Raw genomic sequence first — 24,125 nt, forward strand, 5'->3', positions numbered from 1 at the left:
ACCTTGAAACAAAGGACGTCCTGTCTGTCTGTCTGTGCCCCCGTCCGTCCCCCCGTCCGTCTGTCTGTCTGTCTGCCTCCTTCCACCTGCTCTACATCCTGTTAAGATAGCCATATTGGAACGCCTGGTTTCTGTCTGAAATGGCACCCTATTCCCTATAGTGTAATATTTTTAACAGGATCCATAGGGTTCTGGTCAAAGGTAGTGCACTATATAGGGAATAGGGTGCCATTTGGGACGAGAGTGGTGGACAAGGGAGGCCTTTGGTGTTAATGGAGATGCAGACTTCTCACTCGGCAACACAACCTAGTAAGTATCAAACTTGAATAAATGCATGTGACAAAAGATAGTTCCCAGAATCCTGGTAGATCAGAGGTTGGTGTGATTGGATGAAATGTGTTTTCCAATTCATGAGAACTATAAAAAAATCAAATCAACATATATATATATACACACACAAAAGTATGTGGACGCCGGACGCCTCTTCAAATGAGTGGATTCAGCTATTTCAGCCACACCCGTTGCTGTCCTCGGTTGCAACACTCACTACCAAGTTCCAAACTGTCTCTGGAATCAACACCAGCACAATATCTGTTCGTTGGGCGCTTCATGAAATGGGTTTCTATTGCCGAGCAGCCGCACACAAGCCTAAGATCACAATGCGCAATGACAAGCATGGTGGAAAGCTCGCCGCCATTGGACTCTGGAAAACGCGTTTTCTGGAGTGATGAATCACGCTTCACCATCTGGCAGTCCGATGGATGAATCTGGGTTTGGTGTATGCCAGTAAAACGCTACCTGCCTGAATGCATAGCGCCAGCTGTAAAGTTTGGTGGAGGAGGAATAATGGTCTGGGGCTGTTCTTCATGGTTCGGGGCTAGGCCCCTTAGTTCCAGTGAAGGGAAATCTTAATGCTACAGCATACAATGACATTCAAGATGATTCTGTGCTTCCAAATTTGTGGCAACAGTATGTTTCAGTATGACAATGCCCCGTGCACTAAGCGATGCAGAAATGTTTTATCGAGTTCAGTGTGGAAGAACTTGACTGGCCTGCCCAGAGCCCTGATCTGAACCCCATCGAACAACTTTGGGATGAATTGGAACGCCGACTCCGAGCCAGGCCTAATCGCCCAACATCAGTGCCCAAAAAGCTTTCCCAAAAGAGTGGAGGCTGTTACAGTAGCAAAGGAGATACCAACTCCATATTAATGCCCAGAATTTTGGAATGAGATGTTTGACGAGCAGGTGTTTGACTTTTGGTCCTGTAGTTTATTTATCTACGCGCTCACATACAATATGTCTTAAAACCACAGAGCAGAGTGAAGTTAATGATAATGGATGTTGTATCAGAGCCTAGTCCCGGGCTGCAGCTGTAATCAATAACCAACCGTCTGTAATGTGGGGCGCCAGGTAGCCTAGTGGTTAGAGCGTTGGACTAGTAACCGAAAGGTTGCAAGATTGAATCCCGAGCTGACAAGGTAAAAAATCTGCCTCTGAACAAGGCAGTTAACCCACTGTTCTAGGCCGTCATTGAAAATAACAATTTGTTCTTAACTGACTTGCCTAGTTAAATAAAGGGGGAAAAAAATCAAATATCTGACATGTTACTGATCATTCATTGGAGTTGGGCAGTGTAATGGGTGGACCAACGCCATATTATCAATGCCCATGATTCTGGAATGAGATCTTGGACGAGCAGGTGTCCACATTCTTTTGGTCATGTAGAGTAGAAATGACATTGACAGCAGTAAATTTATTTTTTTATTTTACCTTTATTTTACCTGGCAAGTCAGTTAAGAACAAATTCTTATTTTACAATGACGGCCAACCCTAACCTGGCCAACGCTGGGCCACCAGTGCGCAGTTCTATGGGACTCCCGATCACATCCGGTTATGATACAGCCCGGGATCGTAGTGGGGAATAACGCCTTTGCACTGAGATGCAGTGCCTTAGACCGCTGTGATACAGCCTGGGTCTGTAGTGACGCCTCTAGCACTGAGATGCAGTGCCTTAGACCGCTGTGATACAGCCTTGGTCTGTAGTGACGCCTCTAGCACTGAGATGCAGTGCCTTAGACCGCTGTGATACAGCCTGGGTCTGTAGTGACGCCTCTAGCACTGAGATGCAGTGCCTTAGACCGCTGTGATACAGCCTGGGTCTGTAGTGACGCCTCTAGCACTGAGATACAGTGCCTTAGACCGCTGTGATACAGCCTGGGTCTGTAGTGACGCCTCTAGCACTGAGATGCAGTGCCTTAGACAGCTGTGATACAGCCTGGGTCTGTAGTGGCGTCTCTAGCACTGAGATGCAGTGCCTTAGACCGCTGTGATACAGCCTTGGTCTGTAGTGACGCCTCTAGCACTGAGATGCAGTGCCTTAGACCGCTGTGATACAGCCTGGGTCTGTAGTGACGTCTCTAGCACTGAGATGCAGTGCCTTAGGCCGCTGTGATACAGCCTGGGTCTGTAGTGACGCCTCTAGCACTGAGATGCAGTGCCTTAGACCGCTGTGATACAGCCTGGGTCTGTAGTGACGCCTCTAGCACTGAGATGCAGTGCCTTAGACCGCTGTGATACAGCCTGGGTCTGTAGTGACGCCTCTAGCACTGAGATGCAGTGCCTTAGACCGCTGTGATACAGCCTTGGTCTGTAGTGACGCCTCTAGCACTGAGATGCAGTGCCTTAGACCGCTGTGATATAGCCTGGGTCTGTAGTGACGCCTCTAGACCACTGCGACACCCGGAGCCCTTAAAGAAGATAAATACAAACTTGCATGGTTATTATCATAGTTTAAGACTGGTAGTTAAAGGCGGTGTGTATTATCCGAGAATGAATTCATCAGCCTTGCCTTGATGTCTCCTTTCTCTTGACAACGCTGAACTTTATAATCCAGTGACAGGGGTCAGGGGGTCACAGCAGAGGGACGAGGGGCCAGAGAAAATCACTCACTCACACAGTGGAGAAAATTCTAACATCCAATTTTCAACTTGATTTATCAGTGTGAAGCTCAAACTGATAGGGTGCTGTGATGAGGGAGGAGAGGAGGAAGAAGGAAAGAGGGGGAGGGGTGGGGAAGGAGGAGGGGAGCTGTCTCAGAGCTGCATCAAAGGTTTCTCGCTCTGATTTAGCACAGCGGATCAATACAACCCTATACTGTTTCACTTGAACACTATTGATTTTGTGATGTCAACTCAATACAGAGCACATTCATCATCGGGCAAAAGCAGAAAGTATGATCCAACAGCCTGCTGGGCTGATCATACACCTTAACACAGCCCTACTACCTACAGGGCTGATCACACACCTTAACACAGCCCTACCACCTACTGGGCTAGTCACACTGCCGTAACACAGCCCTACTACCTACAGGGCTGATCACACACCTTAACATAGCCCTACCACCTACTGGGCTGGTCACACTGCCTTAACACAGCCCTACCACCTACTGGGCTGGTCACACTGCCTTAACACAGCCCTACCACCTACTGGGCTGGTCACACTGCCTTAACACAGCCCTACCACCTACAGGGCTGATCACACACCTTAACACAGCCCTACCAACTACTGGGCTGGTCACACTGCCTTAACACAGCCCTACTACCTACAGGGCTGATCACACACCTTAACACAGCCCTACCACCTACTGGGCTGGTCACACTGCCTTAACACAGCCCTACCACCTACTGGGCTGGTCACACTGCCTTAACACAGCCCTACCACCTACTGGGCTGGTCACACTGCCTTAACACAGCCCTACCACCTACTGGGCTGGTCACACTGCCTTAACACAGCCCTACTACCTACAGGGCTGATCACACACCTTAACACAGCCCTACCACCTACTGGGCTGGTCACACTGCCTTAACACAGCCCTACCACCTACTGGGCTGGTCACACTGCCTTAACACAGCCCTACCACCTACTGGGCTGGTCACACTGCCTTAACACAGCCCTACCACCTACTGGGCTGGTCACACTGCCTTAACACAGCCCTACCACCTACTGGGCTGGTCACACTGCCTTAACACAGCCCTACTACCTACTGGGCTGGTCACACTGCCTTAACACAGCCCTACTACCTACAGGGCTGATCACACACCTTAACACAGCCCTACCACCTACTGGGCTGGTCACACTGCCTTAAACAGCCCTACCACCTACCACCTCATCTCAAATCAAATCAAAGTTTATTTGTCACGTGCGCTACAACAGGTCGTAGACCTTACAGTGAAATGCTTTCTTACAGGCTCTAAACAATAGCGCAAAAAAGGTATTAGGTGAACAATAGGCAGGTAAAGAAATAAAACAACAGTAAAAAGACAGGCTATATACAGTAGCGAGGCTATAAAAGTAGCGAGGCTACATACAGACACCAGTTGGTCAGGCTGATTGAGGTAGTATGTACATGTAGATATGGTTAAAGTGACTATGCATATATGATAAACAGAGAATATCTAGTTAATTCATATAAAAGGTAATATGATCGCAGAGAGATTTTGTATGTATCCCAAATGGCATGTATTCCCCATGTAGTCCCCATGTAGTTGACCAGAGCCAAATGGGCCCTATATAGTGAATAGGGTACCATTTGGGATGTAGCCATTGGCTTTCCATTCGTGTGCAGTGTCTCCTTGTCACACAGTGTAACGATCAGATGTCATAATGGTTTCTGAACACATCTGAAAATGCATTATGTTACTAATTCAAAATATTACAATTGTGTAAAAATCTGCAACAAAATGTCCACTATAGCCATCAGCAGTAGTTTCACCTGGCTGAGTATATTAAATATATAATTCTGTTGATAAAACGTTCCACACAGATGATCAATATCCTCTGGCTAGTCTCCAGGCAGAACTTAAGGTTAAAGGAAAAACAATTTCTGTGCAGGCAAGCATTCTCTCTCTCTCTCTCTCTCACACACACACACACACACACACACACACACACACACACAGACACACACACACACACACACACACACACACACACACACACACACACACACACACACACACACACACACACACACACACACACACACACACACACACACACACACACACACACACACACACAACAGACAGCCCCCTCAGAATGCTGGAGGGCTTTCTATTTTACAAGAGCAGCATAAATGGGAAAGTTAATGTAGCATTGAATAAGGCTGAGCTGCTACACTGCCCTGAGCTCATGAACATATTGCAGCATTTTTCTTCTCCAGCAGGTCACCATTAAATGGGATTTTGTTTGAAGTTTTTCAGTATAATTTACAATGCTCCCCCTCTCAGCAACCTTTTGTTCCAATACTAATGCTATCCCTGGAGATACATTCTATAAATATTTGAATACGTAAATCTACAGTAGCAGCCCACAATTCATTCTTATATGTTTTTCCATGGGTACTTTACTTATACTATTGTTGGTCTGTTTTATGAATTTCTCAATCAGAACGGCATGGCATATGATCAAACATACCGTAGAATATGCTGAAATATATACACAATGCTCAAACATTTGGTAAGTTGGTGAAGGACAAGTTCTGGCCTGGTTTAGATCTTATCTGTCGGAAAGATATCAGTTTGTCTCTGTGAATGGTTTGTCCTCTGACAAATTAACTGTAAATTTCGGTGTTCCTCAAGGTTCCGTTTAGGACCACTATTGTTTTCACTATATATTTTACCTCTTGGGGATGTCATTCGAAAACATAATGTTAACTTTCACTGCTATGCGGATGACACCCAGCTGTACATTTCAATGAAACATTGTGAAGCCCCAAAATTTCCCTCGCAAGAAGCATGTGTTTCAGACATAAGGAAGTGGATGGATGCAAACTTTCTACTTTTAAACTCGGACAAAACAGAGATGCTTGTTCTAGGTCCCAAGAAACAAAGAGATCTTCTGTTGAATCTGACAATTAATCTTAATGGTTGTACAGTCGTCTCAAATAAAACCGTGAAGGAACTCGGCGTTACTCTGGACCCTGATCTCTCTTTTGAAGAACATATCAAGACTGTTTCAAGGACATCTTTTTTCCATCTACGTAACATTGCAAAAATCAGAAACTTTCTGTCCAAAAATGATGCAGAAAAATTAATCCATGCTTTTGTCACTTCTAGGTTAGACTACTGCAATGCTCTACTTTTCCGGCTACCCGGATAAAGCACTAAATAAACTTCAGTTAGTGCTAAATACGGCTGCTAGAATCCTGACTAGAACCAAATAATTTGATCGTATTACTCCAGTGCTAGCCTTCCTACACTGGCTTCCTGTCAAGGCAAGGGCTGATTTCAAGGTTTTACTGCTAACCTACAAAGCATTACATGGGCTTGCTCCTACCTATCTCTCTGATTTGGTCCAGCCGTACATACCTACACGTACGCTACGGTCACAAGACGCAGGCCTCCTAATTGTCCCTAGAATTTCTAAGCAAACAGCTGGAGGCAGGGCTTTCTCCTACAGAGCTCCATTTTTATGGAATGGTCTGCCTACCCATGTGCGAGACGCAAACTCGGTCTCAACCTTTAAGTCTTTACTGAAGACTCATCTCTTCAGTGGGTCATATGATTGAGTGTAGTCTGGCCCAGGAGTGTGAAGGTGAACGGAAAGGCTCTGGAGCAACGAACCGCCCTTGCTGTCTCTGCCTGGCCGGTTCCCCTCTTTCCACTGGGATTCTCTGCCTCTAACCCTATTATAGGGGCTGAGTCACTGGCTTACTAGGGCTCTTTCATACCGTCCCTAGGAGGGGTGCGTCACTTGAGTGGGTTGAGAACTGATGTGATCTTCCTGTCTGGGTTGGCGCTCCCCCTTGGGTTGTGCCGCGGCGGAGATCTTTGTTGGCTATACTCGGCCTTGTCTCAGGATGGTAAGTTGGTGGTTGAAGATATCCCTCTAGTGGTGTGGGGGCTGTGCTTTGGCAAAGTGGGTGGGGTTATATCCTTCCTGTTTGGCCCTGTCCGGGGGTGTCATCGGATGGGGCCACAGTGTCTCCTGACCCCTCCTGTCTCAGCATCCAGTATTTATGCTGCAGTAGTTTATGTGTCGGGGGGCTAGGGTCAGTTTGTTATATCTGGAGTACTTCTCCTGTCCTATCCGGTGTCCTGTGTGAATTTAAGTATGCTCTCTCTAATTCTCTCTTTCTCTCTTTCTTTCTCTCTCTCGGAGGACCTGAGCCCTAGGACCATGCCTCAGGACTACCTGACATGATGACTCCCTTCTCTCCCCAGTCCACCTGGCCGTGCTGCTGCTCCAGTTTCAACTGTTCTGCCTGTGATTATTATTATTTGACCATGCTGGTCATTTATGAACATTTGAACATCTTGCCATGTTCTGTTATAATCTCCACCCGGCACAGCCAGAAGAGGACTGGCCACCCCACAGAGCCTGGTTCCTCTCTAGGTTTCTTCCTAGATTTTGGCCTTTCTAGGGAGTTTTTCTTAGCCACCGTGCTTCTACACCTGCATTGCTTGCTGTTTGGGGTTTTAGGCTGGGTTTCTGTACAGCACTTTGAGATATCAGCTGATGTACGAAGGGCTATATAAATACATTTGATTTGAAGTAATACATTCAGTTGCTACTGTAGCTAAGGATATCTATAATACAATACAATTCCAACTGTAGTTCAATCTGTGCTATAGTTTGAATCCAAACGGCACCATATTCTGGTCACCTATTCTGGTTAAACGTGGACAAAAGTAATGCATTATGTAAGGTATAGCTGCATGGGAAAATATTCCTCTTTCAAAAGTAATGCACTATATAGGGAAAAGAGTGCCATTTGGGAGTCAGACGCACCCATAGATGAATGGTCCAATGACGGTCAGTGTGCATCTGTTTCCAGGGCTGTGTTTGTCAGGTGGGATGATGCCTGTCGAAATCACTAAATCTACACGCCACAAAACCCATGCAGAGTACAAGTAGTCTTTAAAACACTCCTCAATCAATCAATCAATTTAATTCTCCTTACAAACTAAATGAAGGTGTATTGTATTTTGTCAATAAAAACATCTGAAAACACAGTACAATTTTTAAAGCACTCAAAATATGATCCAGATGAGTTTTCTATCGATGTGAGTAAACAACATCCCATTACTGAACATAGCTAGCCATCTGTATGTAGAGAACATATTTAATAATCTGTATTGTGTTTTCAAAATCCAATAAAGAAAGCCAAGCTATGGTTTCAGTGAGAGTAGTGTTCTTTCAGTAAGCAAGGCAAGGTTTGACAGGACCTTTGCTGCACTTGCCACTCGCCAGGTCGTCGTTGTAAATACAGAATTTGTACCTAAGAGACTTGCCCGATATAAAGCTTGTTTTTTAAGAAGCTTCCGAACAGATCATAGCCAATGGCATCAACATCCCAATGAACTTGTATGTCATCGTGACATTACCAGGGGGAAACATAGAGAGAATAGTAGTAGGGGTCTAATCACAAGCCATGAGGAACACCTAATTCAACTTTGGAACCCTTAGAGGATTTCCCACCTAATTGCACAAATGGATACTGCTCAGATGGGTGGTTTCAGCATCACTATTCAGCACTGTCCCACTTCAACCACTGAGTGTGTGTGTGTATGTGTGGTGGGAAGCAGAGCTAAGGTTCCAACGATCTGTAGTTTTAAAGGCCCAGAGGACACTCCACACATGCACACACCTTCTAGTACACACATACACCTCTCTCATACACACACAAACGCACGCACACGTCAGATGCATGCATGTACACACACACAAACAACCCCCCCCCGGTCTGTGTGACCAGTCGATCCCAAGGGGGGTTCAGTCTTTGACTGTTACTGAGTTGGTTGACCTGGTCCCTGATGCTTCCCAGCACTGCATTCTCTGGCTCACAGACCAGGTAATTGTACAGTACAACAAATACTGGAAGTTCTGTTACCCAGCCTGGTCTTAGCTTGACCTTTGTGCCAGCCCAGCTCCAGGTAGCCCCAGCCCTAAACCTTTCACCAGACCCAGTCCATACTTCAGTGCCAGGCTGCCAGGTTGCCAGGCTGCCCCAAGCTCTGTGTTTGTTGGTGAGGATGTAAACAGTATATACAGTATATACCCCAGCCATTGCTCTAACCCTATAGCACAGCCCTATATTCCAGCCCAAGGCCTATCCTTCAGCCCCAGCCCTAACAAGGCCTATCCTTCAGCCCCAGCCCTATACCCCAGCCCAAGGCCAATCCTTCAGCCCCAGCCCTAACAAGGCCTATCCTTCAGCCCAACCTCTATACCTCTGCCCTAGATCTTACCTCTGTGCCAGGCTGCCCCAGGCTCCATGCTTATTGGTGAGGATGTTGAGGATCTTCTGTTTGAGCTGGTTGGCAGTTACATGGTCTCTGTGTTTGGCAGCGCTGATCAGGTGATCACACATCTTCTCCTCCTCCCTCCGATCAGCAGCGTACTGGGCACAGTTGGACTATGGAGGGAACACAAGGAGCCATTTTATTATAAACATAGCCATGCTAACGCCATGCTAACACCATGCCAGCACCATGCTAGGCATTAACATTATTCTAACACCATGCCAACATAATGTTAGGTGTTAACATTATGCTAAAACTGGGCAGGGTCTATCACCAGGACTTGATTTTACTTGCACTCTGATTGTATGTACTTTTAAGGTAAGGTGCCCTTGAGTGTCTTGAAAGGCATCTGTGAAATCCAACTGTCTGTCTGGTGTTAGCATGGCTATGTTATGTTTTGCATTAATATGTCCTTCCTCCGTTGCAATCCTGCGAAATTAGATTAAAACTGTGTGAAAATGTGTGAGTCCTTCTAGGGAGCTACGCTAAGCGTGTGTTGAGGGAGAAGAAACCAAAACCATTCAACAGATTCACAGAGGATATTATGGGTGTGTGTGTTTGTGTGTGTGCACGTGTGAGTAGATATTATAGCCTGTGCTGTCAAGGTTAACAGAGCCAATCTCTGCTCCACTACATCAGCAGGGGCCACGTTAGTGAAGAGTCATTTAAACACCGTCGCCGTCTGCTAATGTCCTTTGTTTCACATGGAGAAAAAGAGGGGAATTTGTCCATTAGAAAGCTTTAATGTCATCTGTTTACATAGGGGTCATAATAAACAATCTGTCCCTATATAAATCTAAACTGTGACAGGGGATGAAGGGCAGGTTGGATAACAAAGAGAAGTAGCCTGTACTGTAGCCTACATGCATAAATTATCATCAAACAGTGTGACATCAATAGATTGAAACCTGGTGTGTGTTGATGTGTGATGTTGAAGTGGAGTCAGTGCCTGAGTACCAAATGGCACTCTATTCCCTTTATTGTACACTACTTTAAACCAGGACCCATATGGCTCTGGTAAAAAGTAGTGCACAATATAGGGAATAGGGTGACACTTGGGATGCACATAGTGATCTCCTGCAGGCAGCATCTCAAGGTAATCTAGATTCTAGAGGAGCCGATCAGGATCTGACTTCATCTTCTCCTCGCTAAAATAAGATTGTCTTGCTACGTCGCCCCGGGGCTGCTCCTTCCTGCTCATATACTAAATCTAATTTGCTAACAGAAGCTGGAAGTTAATTGAATTTCCGGCACTATATTTGAATTGTGTCAGATGTTATACTTCAACATATTCTTCAAATGGCAGATAACTCAATCTCTGCTTGTCATCTCACGTTACCATGTGACACTGTGACAAATATCAAACCTTATTTATCACTTCACAGGATATGAGGCTGCTGCCCTGACTCTCCTGACACCAACCTAATGTAAAAATGTCTATCTGACTGGGAATGGAGGGTAGGGGGAGGGGGCTGTGTGGGGTAATGTAGTAAAAAACAGTGTTGTATGAAACGTGTAGACTGTCTAGAGTTGCAGACAGAAGGGATGAGGCCAGAGGAGGGATGAGGGCCAGGTAATCTCTGGGTGTTTCTCAAATGACACCCTATGGGCCCTGGTCAGAAGTAGTGCACTGTACAGGGAATATGGTGCCATTTGAAATGCAGCCTCCTTCGCTACTGGTGACATGGCAGTTGATCTAGCAGGTCAAGGAGCCTCTAGCAGAGGACTACAGGATATCTAACAGCTGCTTGTGGAGGGCTGCTGCCCCAAGATAAGAAACTCATCACTCATGTACAAGCTACTAACAGAGGGGGCAGAAGAGAATTTGTGTGTGTGTGTGTGTTTGTGTGTGTGCATGTTTGTGTACTTGGGTGAAACACTTCCTATATGACTAGTAACATTGTGAGAGAGAGACAGATAGAGAGAGAGACAGATAGAGAGAGAGACAGAAAGAGACAGACAGACAGACAGACAGACAGACAGACAGACAGACAGACAGACAGACAGACAGACAGACAGACAGACACCGAGAGACAGAGAGAGACAGAGAGAGAGACAGAGAGAGACAGATAGAGAGACAGAGACCGAGAGAGACCGAGAGAGACAGAGAGACAGAGAGACCGAGAGAGACCGAGAGAGACAGAGATAGACAGAGAGAGAGACAGAGATAGACAGAGAGAGAGAGACAGAGAGAGAGACAGAGAGAGAGACAGAGATAGACAGAGAGAGAGACAGAGATAGACAGAGAGAGACAGAGACAGAGAGACAGAGACAGAGACAGAGACAGAGAGAGAGAGAGACAGAGACAGAGACAGAGAGAGAGAGACAGAGAGAGAGACAGAGAGAGAGAGAGAGACAGAGAGAGAGAGAGAGAGAGACAGAGAGAGAGAGAGAGACGGAGAGAGAGAGAGAGAGACAGAGAGAGAGAGAGCGAGAGAGAGACAGCGAGAGAGAGAGAGAGAGAGAGAGTTCGGAGCAGAAGCTGCTGAAAAAAATTGCTCCTACAAATATTGAAATTTACATGGTTTTTAGAGTGAAGTACATCGGAAAAAAAGCTAAAGAAAACTGCAAGACTGAATAGGAGACAAAACATGCAACAAACAAAGAAGATAGGCTTTTGAAAAAGTAACTATTTTTATAAAATTGTACAGTTATCTTAGCTAGCTGAATTGTTTACCAGTTTCTAAGCAGTTGCTAGTGACTCTCCTGGAAGAAGCTAGCTAGGTAACAAAGAATATCTAGTTAACAGAAGAAAAGAAAGACAAAATAAGACAAAATGAGGACAAAAGAAAAAGGAGATCAAAGTGAAACAGTCCTCTAAAGACACAAGAGAAAATAATACAAGAAGCAATTGTTAACCCACCAGACATCCAAACAGAGAAAAGTTTCAAAGGTTTGTTGATGGGACAGAACCATGAATGCCTGTTTGCAGATCTTACCAGTTGCAAACCAAGAGCAAATGTAATATTTAATACCAAACGAGGGCACATATGGAAAAGGGTTATTTGCAACCGTTTCCCTTTCTCAAAAAAGAGAGGCATCAGCCAACGATGTCAGATCAGCATTTTTGAAGAAGCTGACCAGAGCAACACGTATCAAACAGTAAACTTGTATAATAATGGAACTGTATTGATACAAGGCAATGATTCAAGCCTACAGGCTTATTGAGAATATGCTACCCTAAAAGCAGAAGCTGAACTCATCTCAGAAACTGAGGGAAAAAGTTAAGGAGGGAGATGGAGAAAAGCAGGCCCCAACGGTCCCTGTGACCCAGCAAGAAGCCCTCAGTGTCCTTCTTCCTCCAAACACGGAGAGTGGAGTTTAGACCAAAAAGCTCAATTTTTGTCTCATCAGACCACATGACCTTCTCCCATGCCTTCTCTGGATCATCCAGATGGTCATTGGCAAACTTCAGACGGGCCTGGACAAGTGCTGGCTTGAGCAGGGGGACCTTGCGTGCGCTGCAGGATTTTAATCCATGATGGCGTAGTGTGTTACTAATGGTTTTCTTTGAGACTGTGGTCCCAGCTGTCTTCAGGACATTGACCAGGTCCTGCCATGTAGTTCTGGGCTAATCCCTCACCTTCCTCATGATCGTTGATGCCCCACGAGGTGAGATCTTGCATGGATTCCCAGACCGAGGGTGATTGCGCCAATAGTTGTTGCCTTCTCACCAAGCTGCTTGCCTATTGTCCCGTAGCCCATCCCAGCCTTGTGCAGGTCTACAATTTTATCCCTGATGTCATTACACAGCTCTCTGGTCTTGGCCATTGTGGAGTTTGATTGAGTGTGTGGACAGGTATCTTTTATACAGGTAATGAGTTCAAACAGGTGCAGTTAATGCAGTTAATACAGGTAATGAGTGGAGAACAGGTGGGCTTCTTAAAGAACAGGTCTGTGAGCCGGAATTCTTACTGGTTGGTAGGTGATCAAATACTTATGTCATGCAATAAAATGCAAATTAATTACTTAAAAATCATACAATGTAATTTTCTGGGTTTTTGTTTTAGATTCCGTCTCTCACAGTTGAAGTGTACCTATGATAAAAATTACAGACCTCTACATGCTTTGTAAGTAGGAAAACCTGCAAAATCGGCAGTGTATCAAATACTTGTTCTCCCTACTGTAGTTACTTAGTGTCCCTCAGGCTATAGAGAAAGTTTACTACCATCAATCAAACATAAAAATGTTAAACGGGACCGAGACTCAGGTGGAATCATCATTATGCATAAGCAGGACTTAGCACTGAATGAAATGAAAAAAGGTACTAATCACATTTGTCTTAAACTTAACAAAGGTACAATCTATTGTGACAATTATGTATACATATGTGCAGCTTATGCTCCTCCTTCAGATTCATCATATCAGTTTTTTTTACAATCTCCATACAGAAATCATTACATTTCAGGCAGAGGGTAAAGTGCTTCTTTGTGGAGATTTCAATGCAAGAACAGGTTCTGAGCCTGACTACACTGATGTGGGAGGTAACCACCACATATTTGGACACCCCTCCTTGTACAGTAGCCCTATTATAAATAATAGAAACAGTTCTGACCAAATACTGAACAAAAATGGGAAGGAGTTAGTGCATCTCTGTCGAGCCTTAGGACTGTACATGCTTAATGGTAGAATCAGAGGGGACATTTTAGATCAGTTTACTTACTGCTCAGCTCTTGGGACAAGTGTAGTCGATTATGCCATCACTGACATTGACCCCTCCTCCATTAGTGCATTCACTGACAGACCACAGACACCATTGTCAGATCACAGTCAGATCAACGTGTTTCTGAAGAAATTAACCGGCAGTATTCATTTAAAAAAACGGCCCAATAAACTCTACAACATAAACCAATCGTACAGATGGGCTCCAAACAGTGCAGAGAGATTCATTGAAACATTGAACTCAAATGAAATGATGAACTCTATACTGTTTTTCAATAACTCACAATACCGAAACAATAAAGAAGATGTCAATTTGGCTACTCAAAACAGCAACTGCATATTCCAAAAAGCAGCATCGAAAGCAAATTTGAGAAAAACAAAGAAATGCAACATCAGAAACAAAAAACAAAATGTTTCTGAAAAATGATTTGATAATGAATGTAAAACAATTAGAAAACACCTAAGACAAATGTCAAATGAAAAACATAAGCAGCAAAACAACCCAGAGGTACGATATGAATACTTTGAAACTCTGAAACAGTATAAACATACACTGAAACGCAAGAAATTGAATTATACCAACAAGACACTTGATGAAATTGAAAATGCAATTGACCAAAATCAGTTCTGGAACATGTGGAACAATTTAAGCATGACAAAGCCACAAGAATTAGCCATACAAGATGAAGGAATTTGGAAAACTTATTTTGATAATCGAAACAAAAACATTCCACAAAAATACAGAACCAACTAGAAATTAAAGAAAAATGTAACATCCTTGAATCAGTCATTAAAAACAACCTAAATCCATTAGATTACCCAATAACCCAACAAGAACTAAATGAAAAAATAAAATCTATGAAATGAAATGCTGAAAAACACCTGAGTTGCAAAATGCTGTGCTTAAATTGCTCAACATGGTTTTAACTTCTGGCTGCTTCCCTGATGTCTGGAACCAGGGGCTCATCTCCCCTATCCACAAAAGTGGAGACAACTCGGACCCCAATAATTACAGGGGAATTTGCGTAAACAGCAAATTCGGAAAGGTTTTCTGTAGCATTTTGAATTCAAGAATTCAAACCTTTCTTCAAGAAAAAATGTAATAAGTAAATGTCAAATTGGCTTTCTCCCTAACCATTGCATTACTGACCATACATACACCTTACACACACTAATTAATAAACACATCCACCAAAAAAAGAGGGCAAAATCTTTGCTTGCTTTATTGACTTTAAAAAAGCATTTGATTCTATTTGACTATTCTACAAAATTCTCCAAAGTGGGTTTGGTGGTAAGGTGTATGACTTAATAAAATGTATGTACACAGAAAACAAGTGTGCAATAAAAATCAAAAACCAAAGAACATAATTATTTTCACAAGGGTAGGTAACAACATCTCCACCCTGCTGATCCTCAACACTGGGGCCCCACAAGGGTGCGTTCTGAGCCCTCTCCTGTTCACCCACGACTGCGTGGCCATGCACGCCTCCAACTCAATCATCAAGTTTGCAGACGACACGACAGTGGTACGTTTGATTACCAACTACGACGAGACGGCCTACAGGGAGGAGGTGAGGGCCCTCGGAGTGTGGTGTTAGGAAAATAACCTCATATTCAATGTCAACAAAACAAAGGAGATGATCGTGGACTTCAGGAAACAGCAGAGGGAGCACCCCCCTATCCACATCGATGGGACAGTAGTAGAGAGGGTAGAAAGTTTTAAGTTCCTCGGCGTACACATCACGGACAAAATGAATTGGTCCACCCACACAGACAGCATGGTGAAGAAGGCGCAGCAGCGCCTCTTCAACCTCAGGAGGCTGAAGAAATTCGGTTTTGTCACCAAAAGCACTCACAAACTTTTACAGATGCACAATCGAGAGCATCCTGTCAGACTGTATCACCGCCTGGTACGGCAGCTGCTCCACCCACAACCGTAAGGCTCTCCAGAGGGTAGTGAGGTCTGCACAACGCATCACTGGGAGCAAACTACCTGCCCTCCAGGACACCTACACCACCTGATGTCACAGGAAGGCCATAAAGATCAAGGACAACAACCACCCGAGCCATTGCCTGTTCACCCCGCTATCATCCAGAAGGCGAGGTCAGTACAGGTGCATCAAACCTGGGACCGAGAGACTGAAAACAGCCTCTATCTCAAGGCCATCAGACTGTTAAACAGCCACCACTAACATTGAGTGGCTGCTGCCATACATGCAAAAAATGTATCACTAGCCACTTTAAACAATGCCACTTAATATAATGTTTACATACCCTACAATACTCATCTCATATGTATATACTGTACTCGATACCATCTACTGCATCTTGCCTATGCCGTTCTGTATCATCACTCATTCATATATATTTATGTACATATTCTTCATCCCCTTTACACTTGTGTGTATAAGGTAGTTGTTGTGAAATTGTTAGGTTAGATTACTCGTTGGTTATTACTGCATTGTCGAAACTAGAAGCACAAGCATTTCGCTACACTTGCATTAACATCTGCTTACCATGTGTATGTGACAAATAACATTTGATTTGATTTTAGTAATGAAAATACAGAAAAGATCATTCAAACTTTGGCTGCATCTAAATTCAAGTCTAAATTCAAGTCTGCAATTTAAAGCACTTCAACCCCCAGAGCTGAGCCCAGAAACGAGCCCTCTGTCAGCTGGTGTTGGACCTCACCAACCAAGCTGAGCCCAGAAACGAGCCCTCTGTCAGCTGGTGTTGGACCTCACCAACCAAGCTGAGCCCAGAAACGAGCCCTCTGTCAGCTGGTGTTGGACCTCACCAACCAAGCTGAGCCCAGAAACGAGCCCTCTGTCAGCTGGTGTTGGACCTCACCAACCAAGCTGAGCCTAGAAACGAGCCCTCTGTCAGCTGGTGTTGGACCTCACCAACCAAGCTGAGCCCAGAAACGAGCCCTCTCAGTCAGCTGGTGTTGGACCTCACCAACCAAGCTGAGCCCAGAAACGAGCCCTCTTAGTCAGCTGGTGTTGGACCTCACGAACCAAGCTGAGCCCAGAAACGAGCCGTCTCAGTCAGCTGGTGTTGGACCTCACCAACCAAGCTGACACCAGCACTGCTTCAAAAGAAAGAATTCCGATAAACAAAATGATGAACCAGTCAAAAAACTCATATTTACAACATTGGAAAAACGAAACAAAATCCCAAAGCCGACTAAATTGCTATCTGACCCTAAACAGAGAATATGAACTGGCTGATTATCTCTACTCTGTCAGAGATACGAAGCAGAGACAGATCCTTACCAAGTACAGGCTGAGTGACCATCAATTGGCAATAGAATCCCGCAGACATAAAAAGACATGGCTACCCAAAGAGGAGCGTGTATGTGGTCACTGCACGACAGGGGAGATAGAGACAGAGATGCACTTTCTCCTTTACTGTGATAAATATTCCTCACAAAGAGATTCATTATTCACAGAAATTACTACATTTATTCCAGGTTTTAACTTATTAAACCCAGAGGAAAAACTAAAAATACTCATGGGCGAAGGAGCTCCTCTTGCAGCCAAATATGTATTTTCCTGCCATTGCCGGAGGGACACTGAATAATAACATCTGCATAGTAAACAGTAACTTACTTATTATTACTATTATTGTTATTACTATTATAATTGTTGTTTATCATTCCAAATAGTAGTGGTATGGGTGGTAATGGTAATGATAGCAGTTTAATGATGGAAGTTGTAGTACTGATGTAATGGTGAAGATGACCATTTTTAGTTATAAGTTAGTTATAGTTTCATATTCCATATTTATATTTTTATATTTATTACATTTCTACTATTGACTGTTACCATTATATTGCTATTATTTTGTTTTAATTTTTGTATTATTATTTACTACCATTTTATATTCTTCTTCTTTATAATTGTATTACAATATATATTGTATACATTGTTGCTTTGGCAATATTGACAATGTTTTCATGCAAATATAGCAGCTTGAATTTGAATTTGAGACAGACAGAGAGAGAGCGAGAGAGAGACAGAGAGAGAGAAAGAGAGAGACACAGAGAGAGAAAGAGACACAGAGAGAGAAAGAGACAGAGAGAGAGAAAGAGACGGAGAGAGAAATACAGAGAGAGCGAGAGAGACAGAGAGAGAGAGAGCGAGAGAGAGACAGAGAGAGAGAAAGAGACAGAGAGAGAGAAAGAGACAGAGATAGAGAAAGAGAGAGAGAGAAAGAGACAGAGAGAGAGAAAGACAGAGAAAGAGAAAGACAGAGAGAGAGAAAGAGAGAGAGAGAGAGAGAGAGAGAGAGAGAGAGAGAGAGAGAGAGAGAGAGAGAGAGAGAGAGACAGAGAGACAGAGAGACAGAGAGAGAGAGACAGAGACAGACAGACAGACAGACAGACAGACAGACAGACAGACAGACAGACAGACAGACAGACAGACAGACAGACAGACAGACAGACAGACAGACAGAGTGAGTGAAAGGAAGTGAGTGAGAAGAGAAAGAGAGATAGAGCAGCTCTACCTGCTGTCTAAAAGAGGCATGACATTCCTCTGAACAGAGCCTCTCCCTGTGCTCAGAAAGCTGCTCCTCTCTCCTCTCCACACTGTATGGTAATACAACCTTCTCAGGCTTCCTTCCATTTAATAAAGAATTAATTAGACACAGAAAGTAGCATTACTAAAGACTGACTGCGCCCTATTCCTTATATGGTGCACTACTTTTGACCAGAGCCTACTATGAAGAGAATAGGGTGCCATTTGGCATGCAGATACTGTCTAATTACTGCAGACGTCCTCTAATTCCTACAGAAATCAATAATGATAGTGTTGGTGTTCTGATGCTTTGTAGTGAGAACAGGCAGTGTGTTTGATATGTGGTGTAAGTACTGTCTCTGGGGTAGACTCATTACACTGTTGGACGGGCTTAAAGCCAATAAGACCAGATATGAATATAGCTGGCATATCGTTCAGTCTACTTATTAATATTGCTAGCAGGCTGGTTATTATAATCCCTTAGAGTGGCCTAATGGTAAAGCCATAATCCTCATGGGGAGACACAGGGACTACAGGAGTACTGAGCTGCTGCTAATCCAGTGCTATTCTCTCACAGACCCGGGCTGCCTCCCAAATGTCACCCTATTTCAATGGGCTCTGGTCAAAAGTAGTGCACTATGCTTGGAATAGGGTGCCATTTGGGATGCAGTACTGAAGTCAGTCTCTCCAGAGCAGGGACTATCAAGGCTGCTGTAGTCAGTTGACAAGATTAGATAATGTACTATCTGCACTGTAGGCCTACTATATACAGTACCAGTCAAAAGTTCGGACACACCTACTCATTCAAGGGTTTCTCTTTATTTTACTGTTTTCTACATTGCAGAAAAATAGTGAAGACATCAAAACTACAACTGGAAACATATGGAATCATGTAGTGACCAAGAAAGAGTTAAACAAATTAATATATATATTTTAAATTCTTCAAAGTAGCCACCCTTTGCCTTGATGACAGCTTTGCACACTCTTGGCATTCTCTCAACCAGCTCCATGAGGTAGTAACCTGGAAACCAATAAAAAGAAGAGACTTGCTTGGGCCAAGAAACACGAGCAATGGATATTAGACCGGTGGAAATTTGCCATTTGGTCTGATGAGTCCAAATTTGAGATCTTTGGTTCCAACCTCGGTGTCTTTGTGAGACGCAGAGTAGGTGAACAGATGATCTCTGCATGTGTGGTTTCCACCAAGAAGCATGGAGGAGGAGGTGTGATGGTGTGGGGGTGCTTTGCTGGTGACACTGTCTGTGATTTATTTAGAATTCAAAGCACACTTAACCAGCATGGCTACCACAGCATTCTGCAGCGATACGCCATCCCATCTGGTTTGGGCTTAGTGGGACTATCATTTGTTTTTCAACAGGACAATGACCCAATATACCTCCAGGCTGTGTGAGGGCTATTTGTCCAAGAAGTGATGGAATGCTGCATCAGATGACCTGGCCTTCGCAATCACCCGACCTCAACCCAATTGAGATGGTTTGGGATGTGTTGGACCGCAAAGTGAAGGAAAAGCAGCCAACAAGTGCTCAGCACATGTGGGAACGCCAAGACTTTTGGAAAAGCATTCCAGGTGAAGTTGGTTGAGAGAATGCCAAGAGTGTGCAAAGCAGTCATCAAGGCAAAGGGTGGCTACTTTGAAGAATCTAAAATATATTTGGATTTGTATAACACCTTTTTGGTTATTTCATAGTTTTGATGTCTTCACTATTATTCTACAATGTATAAAATAGTATACCATTAAGAAAAACCCTTGAATGAGTAGGTGTGTCCAAACTTGACTGGTACTATATATACTGTATATATGTGCTGTACCTCAAACTCAGCGTGTTTATGGACGTCTTCTGCTCTCTGTCTGTTGAGGATGAACTCTGCCTCGTTGGCAACACGCACGATGTGGTCCTTCATAGCATGACACAGCAATCTGGAACAGACAGACAGAATACTAGTTAGTCAGTCAGTTAACACATCTATGTGGTCCTTCATAGCATGACACAACAGCCTGAAAACACACAGACACATAGACAGACAGACCCCCCCTGACATCTCTGGCCCTGATCGCTTCTCCTCCCATGGTTGAATGATTCCTCAGCCTGCCTGGCGTACATGCTACCTGCTTCTGCCCACGCTTCAATCTTTTTAATAATTGAAAACACCCAGGCTTCTATGTGGAGATTATATGCCATTTTACACCCAATTAGGTCTGCTTTGCTAATTACAGAGCTTCTGATACCCTCTTCTGCATCCCAAATGACAACCTATAATAGCACTAGTCAAAAGTAGTGCCTACCTAGGTAATAGGGTGCCATTTTGGAAGTATCCTCTGTCTCGGGGAGAGGCCTCATAGAACTGCAGTCATCAGATTAGTGTTGACAAGCTTTTAACTACAACTACACTCTGAGTCCTGAATAATTCTCCCTCTCCTCGTTTAGACGTTAATGTTCTCAACTAGGATTGTAGTTAGTTAGTTAGCTGGTTATCTTAGCTAGTTTATTAGCTGATAGGTTAGAGAGAAATACAGGACAGTTTGGTTAGCTGTTCGGTTATCGTTCAGAAGACTGCAGATGGCTGATATGCTGGTTGGTTAGAGATAGCAGGTCTCTGTCCCAAACCCTGTTCCCTATATAGTGCACTACTTTTGACCAGAGCCCTGTTAAAAAGTAGGGCACTACATAAGTAATAGGGTCCCATTTGGGATGCAGTTCAGGTGTCCACAGTACAGAGATCGTGGTAGTGTAGGAGAGATGAGATCTGCCAGCAGCACCCTGGACAGCGCCGTGTGACAGAGTGGTAGAGTGGCAGTGTAATGGAGTGACAAAGCGGACAGGCCACAATTGAGTAAGGCTCTTTATCCAGGCCCAACATGGGGGCAGGGGAGGTGCCAGGGAGGGCTAAGACAGGGATGGGTTGGGCACATTGAGGTTGCACTGGGATATAGGGCTGGGCCTGAGGTATAGGGCTGGGCCTGGGGTATAGGGCTGGGCCTGGGGTATAGGGCTGGGCCTGGGATATAGGGCTGGGCCTAGGGTATAGGGCTGGACTTGGGGCATAAGGCTGACGCTGGGCAGTTTGGATGTAAGAGGGTTACACAGATGGGTCACCAGATGGACATGGAGGCTGATCTGTTCTATAACACCCTGCCTGATCTGAACCTGCCACACTCACAGAGGAGGGGGGGGGGGAATACACAGACAGAGGGGATACACTATCTTGTTTATACTGTTACGTCACACTGGCATACCAATTGTATTTACCTTAACCCCTATAGAGCACACTGCAGTACACAGTACAGCACCCCACACTCTAGGAGCTGGCAGCTTACTGCTAATCTACTGCTGCCACTAAACCTAACAACCTGCTCAGAGCTGGTGTGTGTGTGTGTGTATGTGTGGTGTGTGTACCGGAAATCCACAAAAGTCCACACAGGGATAGTAAAACAAGGAAAATTCTCCCTCATGGGGACATTTCCCAGCTATTTTAGGCTTAGGGGTTAGGTTTAGGGCTAGGGTTACAATTAGGGTTAGGGGTTAGGTTTAGGGCTAGGGTTACAATTAGGGTTAGGGGTAATGGTTAGGTTTAGGGGTCAGGAAAAATACGATTTTGAATGGACATTTTTCATTTTAGGTCCCCACAAGGATAGTAAAACATATGGTGTGTGTGTGTGTGTGTGTGTGCGCGGGGCTTGGGTGCGTGTGAATATGATACCTACCTTCCTCATTGATGAGCTCAATAAAGGCAAGGCCTGCATTTTTCTGGATCGAGTTCTGCCACTCCTGAGACAGGAGGAGGAGAGGAGAAGAGAATAGAAAGAGGAGAGGAGGAACGTTGGATAGTTAGTCACATACACTGGCTCCATGGCTGTATGTCAGACAAAGCCTTCCACAAGGTCCAGTGAGGTTACCTTTTCAAGACGCTGGAGAGATTCAGCTTTGGCAAAAACGTTTTGACTTGGATTAGGATGCTATATTGTTCTCTGATAGCTTGGGTGTGTACTAACACCTACTTCAAATACAGAGACAGAGCTGTCTGCTCTTTCATTTGCTATTCAAACTCAGTCTGTAAACAGTTCAAGACATAAAAACCCACAGTTTATAACATTCTAATCAGCGCTACTAGGCGGTGGCTATAAAAACATATCAACGGGCAAATTTGCAATAAAAATCATAGGCAGGCAATAAAATAACAATAACATAGTGATAAAAAAACTATTATGGAACACTTTGCCCTGAAAGCTTCACAAATCAGAAAAATATTTCCAAAACCAAAAAAACATGTACAATAAAGTCATGGTAATAATAATCTACAGAGTCTATGATAAATACATGCATCTCTCTGCATGGCTAGTCTCCACTGCAATTCAAATGGCCATCGCACATTCAATTGTTTCCTTACTTTAATTAGAAGCTAAGAAGGCATCAAGGTCATTGAATCCTTTCAAAGAGAAGTGCGGGCTATAAAAAGCTGAATCTCTGCCCGGCATGTGAGCTTGCCTCTTTTCTTCGCAAGCGTCCCAAATGGCATTCTATGCACTCCTTTGATCAGTCCTATGGACCCTGTTCAAAAGTTAGTGCACTACATAGGGAATAGGGTGGCATTTGGGACGAGACCTTCCTCTGTGAACAGATCAGTAAACACAGGAGAGATGTAATTGGGGATGAAACTGTATCCTCAGCCTTAAATACAGCCATTTCCTCTGTCTGCACACTGACAGATGACTGAGGAGAGGAGAGCCATCTACAGCAGTGTGGAGCCGGATCCTAGAGTGGCTGCGGCCCAGGGCACCCCCACCCTCCCCCCCCAGCACCATCACTACCCGGTCTGGGAATGATTAAAAAGCCGTTTGGGAGCGGAGGAGAGGGCCTTGCACTGTGGGAACCTCACTCACTGAGGAGCAAATGAAAGGGAAAACAGAGGAGGCCACAGTTCACAATAGAAAGACAATAGAGAAGGATATAGAAGGGGAAAAGGTTCCCAGTTTTCAATGCTAGCCAAGTGTCAGGTGTAAAACCAACTGAATCTCACGCATAGACGAGGCTAACAAATGAGATTGTGCATCTCAGAAACGGTATAAACAACAGATTGCCAAATAGTGTATGGTAGCATGGTAGTGCCATAGTTGCTGTAGTGTGGGACAGACTGCACCAGGCTAGAGAACACAGTTCCACCTCACACAGTCACCTTAAGTGAGAGAGACGGCATTGATATGCTGGGCATCTGGTCTCCACATGATTTATCCTGACCTCTATCTCTCTCTCTCTCTCTCTCTCTCTGCTACAGTATCCGCTCCACAATAGGCTGTTACTGATTTGGACAGGGCTCATATTCGGCCAGTCTTCTGAGGATCTGTTCGCACCGCACTCACGTGACAAAAATATATATTCGGAAATCAAAGCAGATGTCTCATGCAGCGCCAGGAGAGTGACATCAGGTAGGAGGGGGAAAACTCAGTCTGAACCTCTATCTTGTCTAACTGAGTTACAGTACAGTAAACTCTCTGGTTACCGTTACAGATGCTTTCATCCCCAGAGTTTTTTTTCTTCTTCTGTGCAGCAGGGCTCTAAAGGGGCTGTGCTGCGATTGCAGGGATTTCAGGAAAGCCCATTGTTGCCTGTTTGAAG

At 44.4% G+C, this 24,125-nt stretch overlaps 1 protein-coding gene across 1 annotated transcript in view; it reads right to left on the bottom strand.

The window, feature by feature from the left end:
* LOC112267393 (neurobeachin-like) overlaps positions 1–24,125 on the bottom strand; it is a 338,648-nt gene that overhangs the window by 180,100 nt on the left and 134,423 nt on the right. The window contains 3 exon segments of the mRNA XM_042297331.1: positions 9,254–9,420; positions 20,323–20,431; positions 22,213–22,280. Of these exon segments, the coding sequence (XP_042153265.1) occupies positions 9,254–9,420; positions 20,323–20,431; positions 22,213–22,280 (344 nt within the window).

This window comes from Oncorhynchus tshawytscha, linkage group LG14 (assembly GCF_018296145.1).
Source record: "Oncorhynchus tshawytscha isolate Ot180627B linkage group LG14, Otsh_v2.0, whole genome shotgun sequence".
Taxonomy (NCBI): Eukaryota; Metazoa; Chordata; class Actinopteri; order Salmoniformes; family Salmonidae; genus Oncorhynchus; species Oncorhynchus tshawytscha.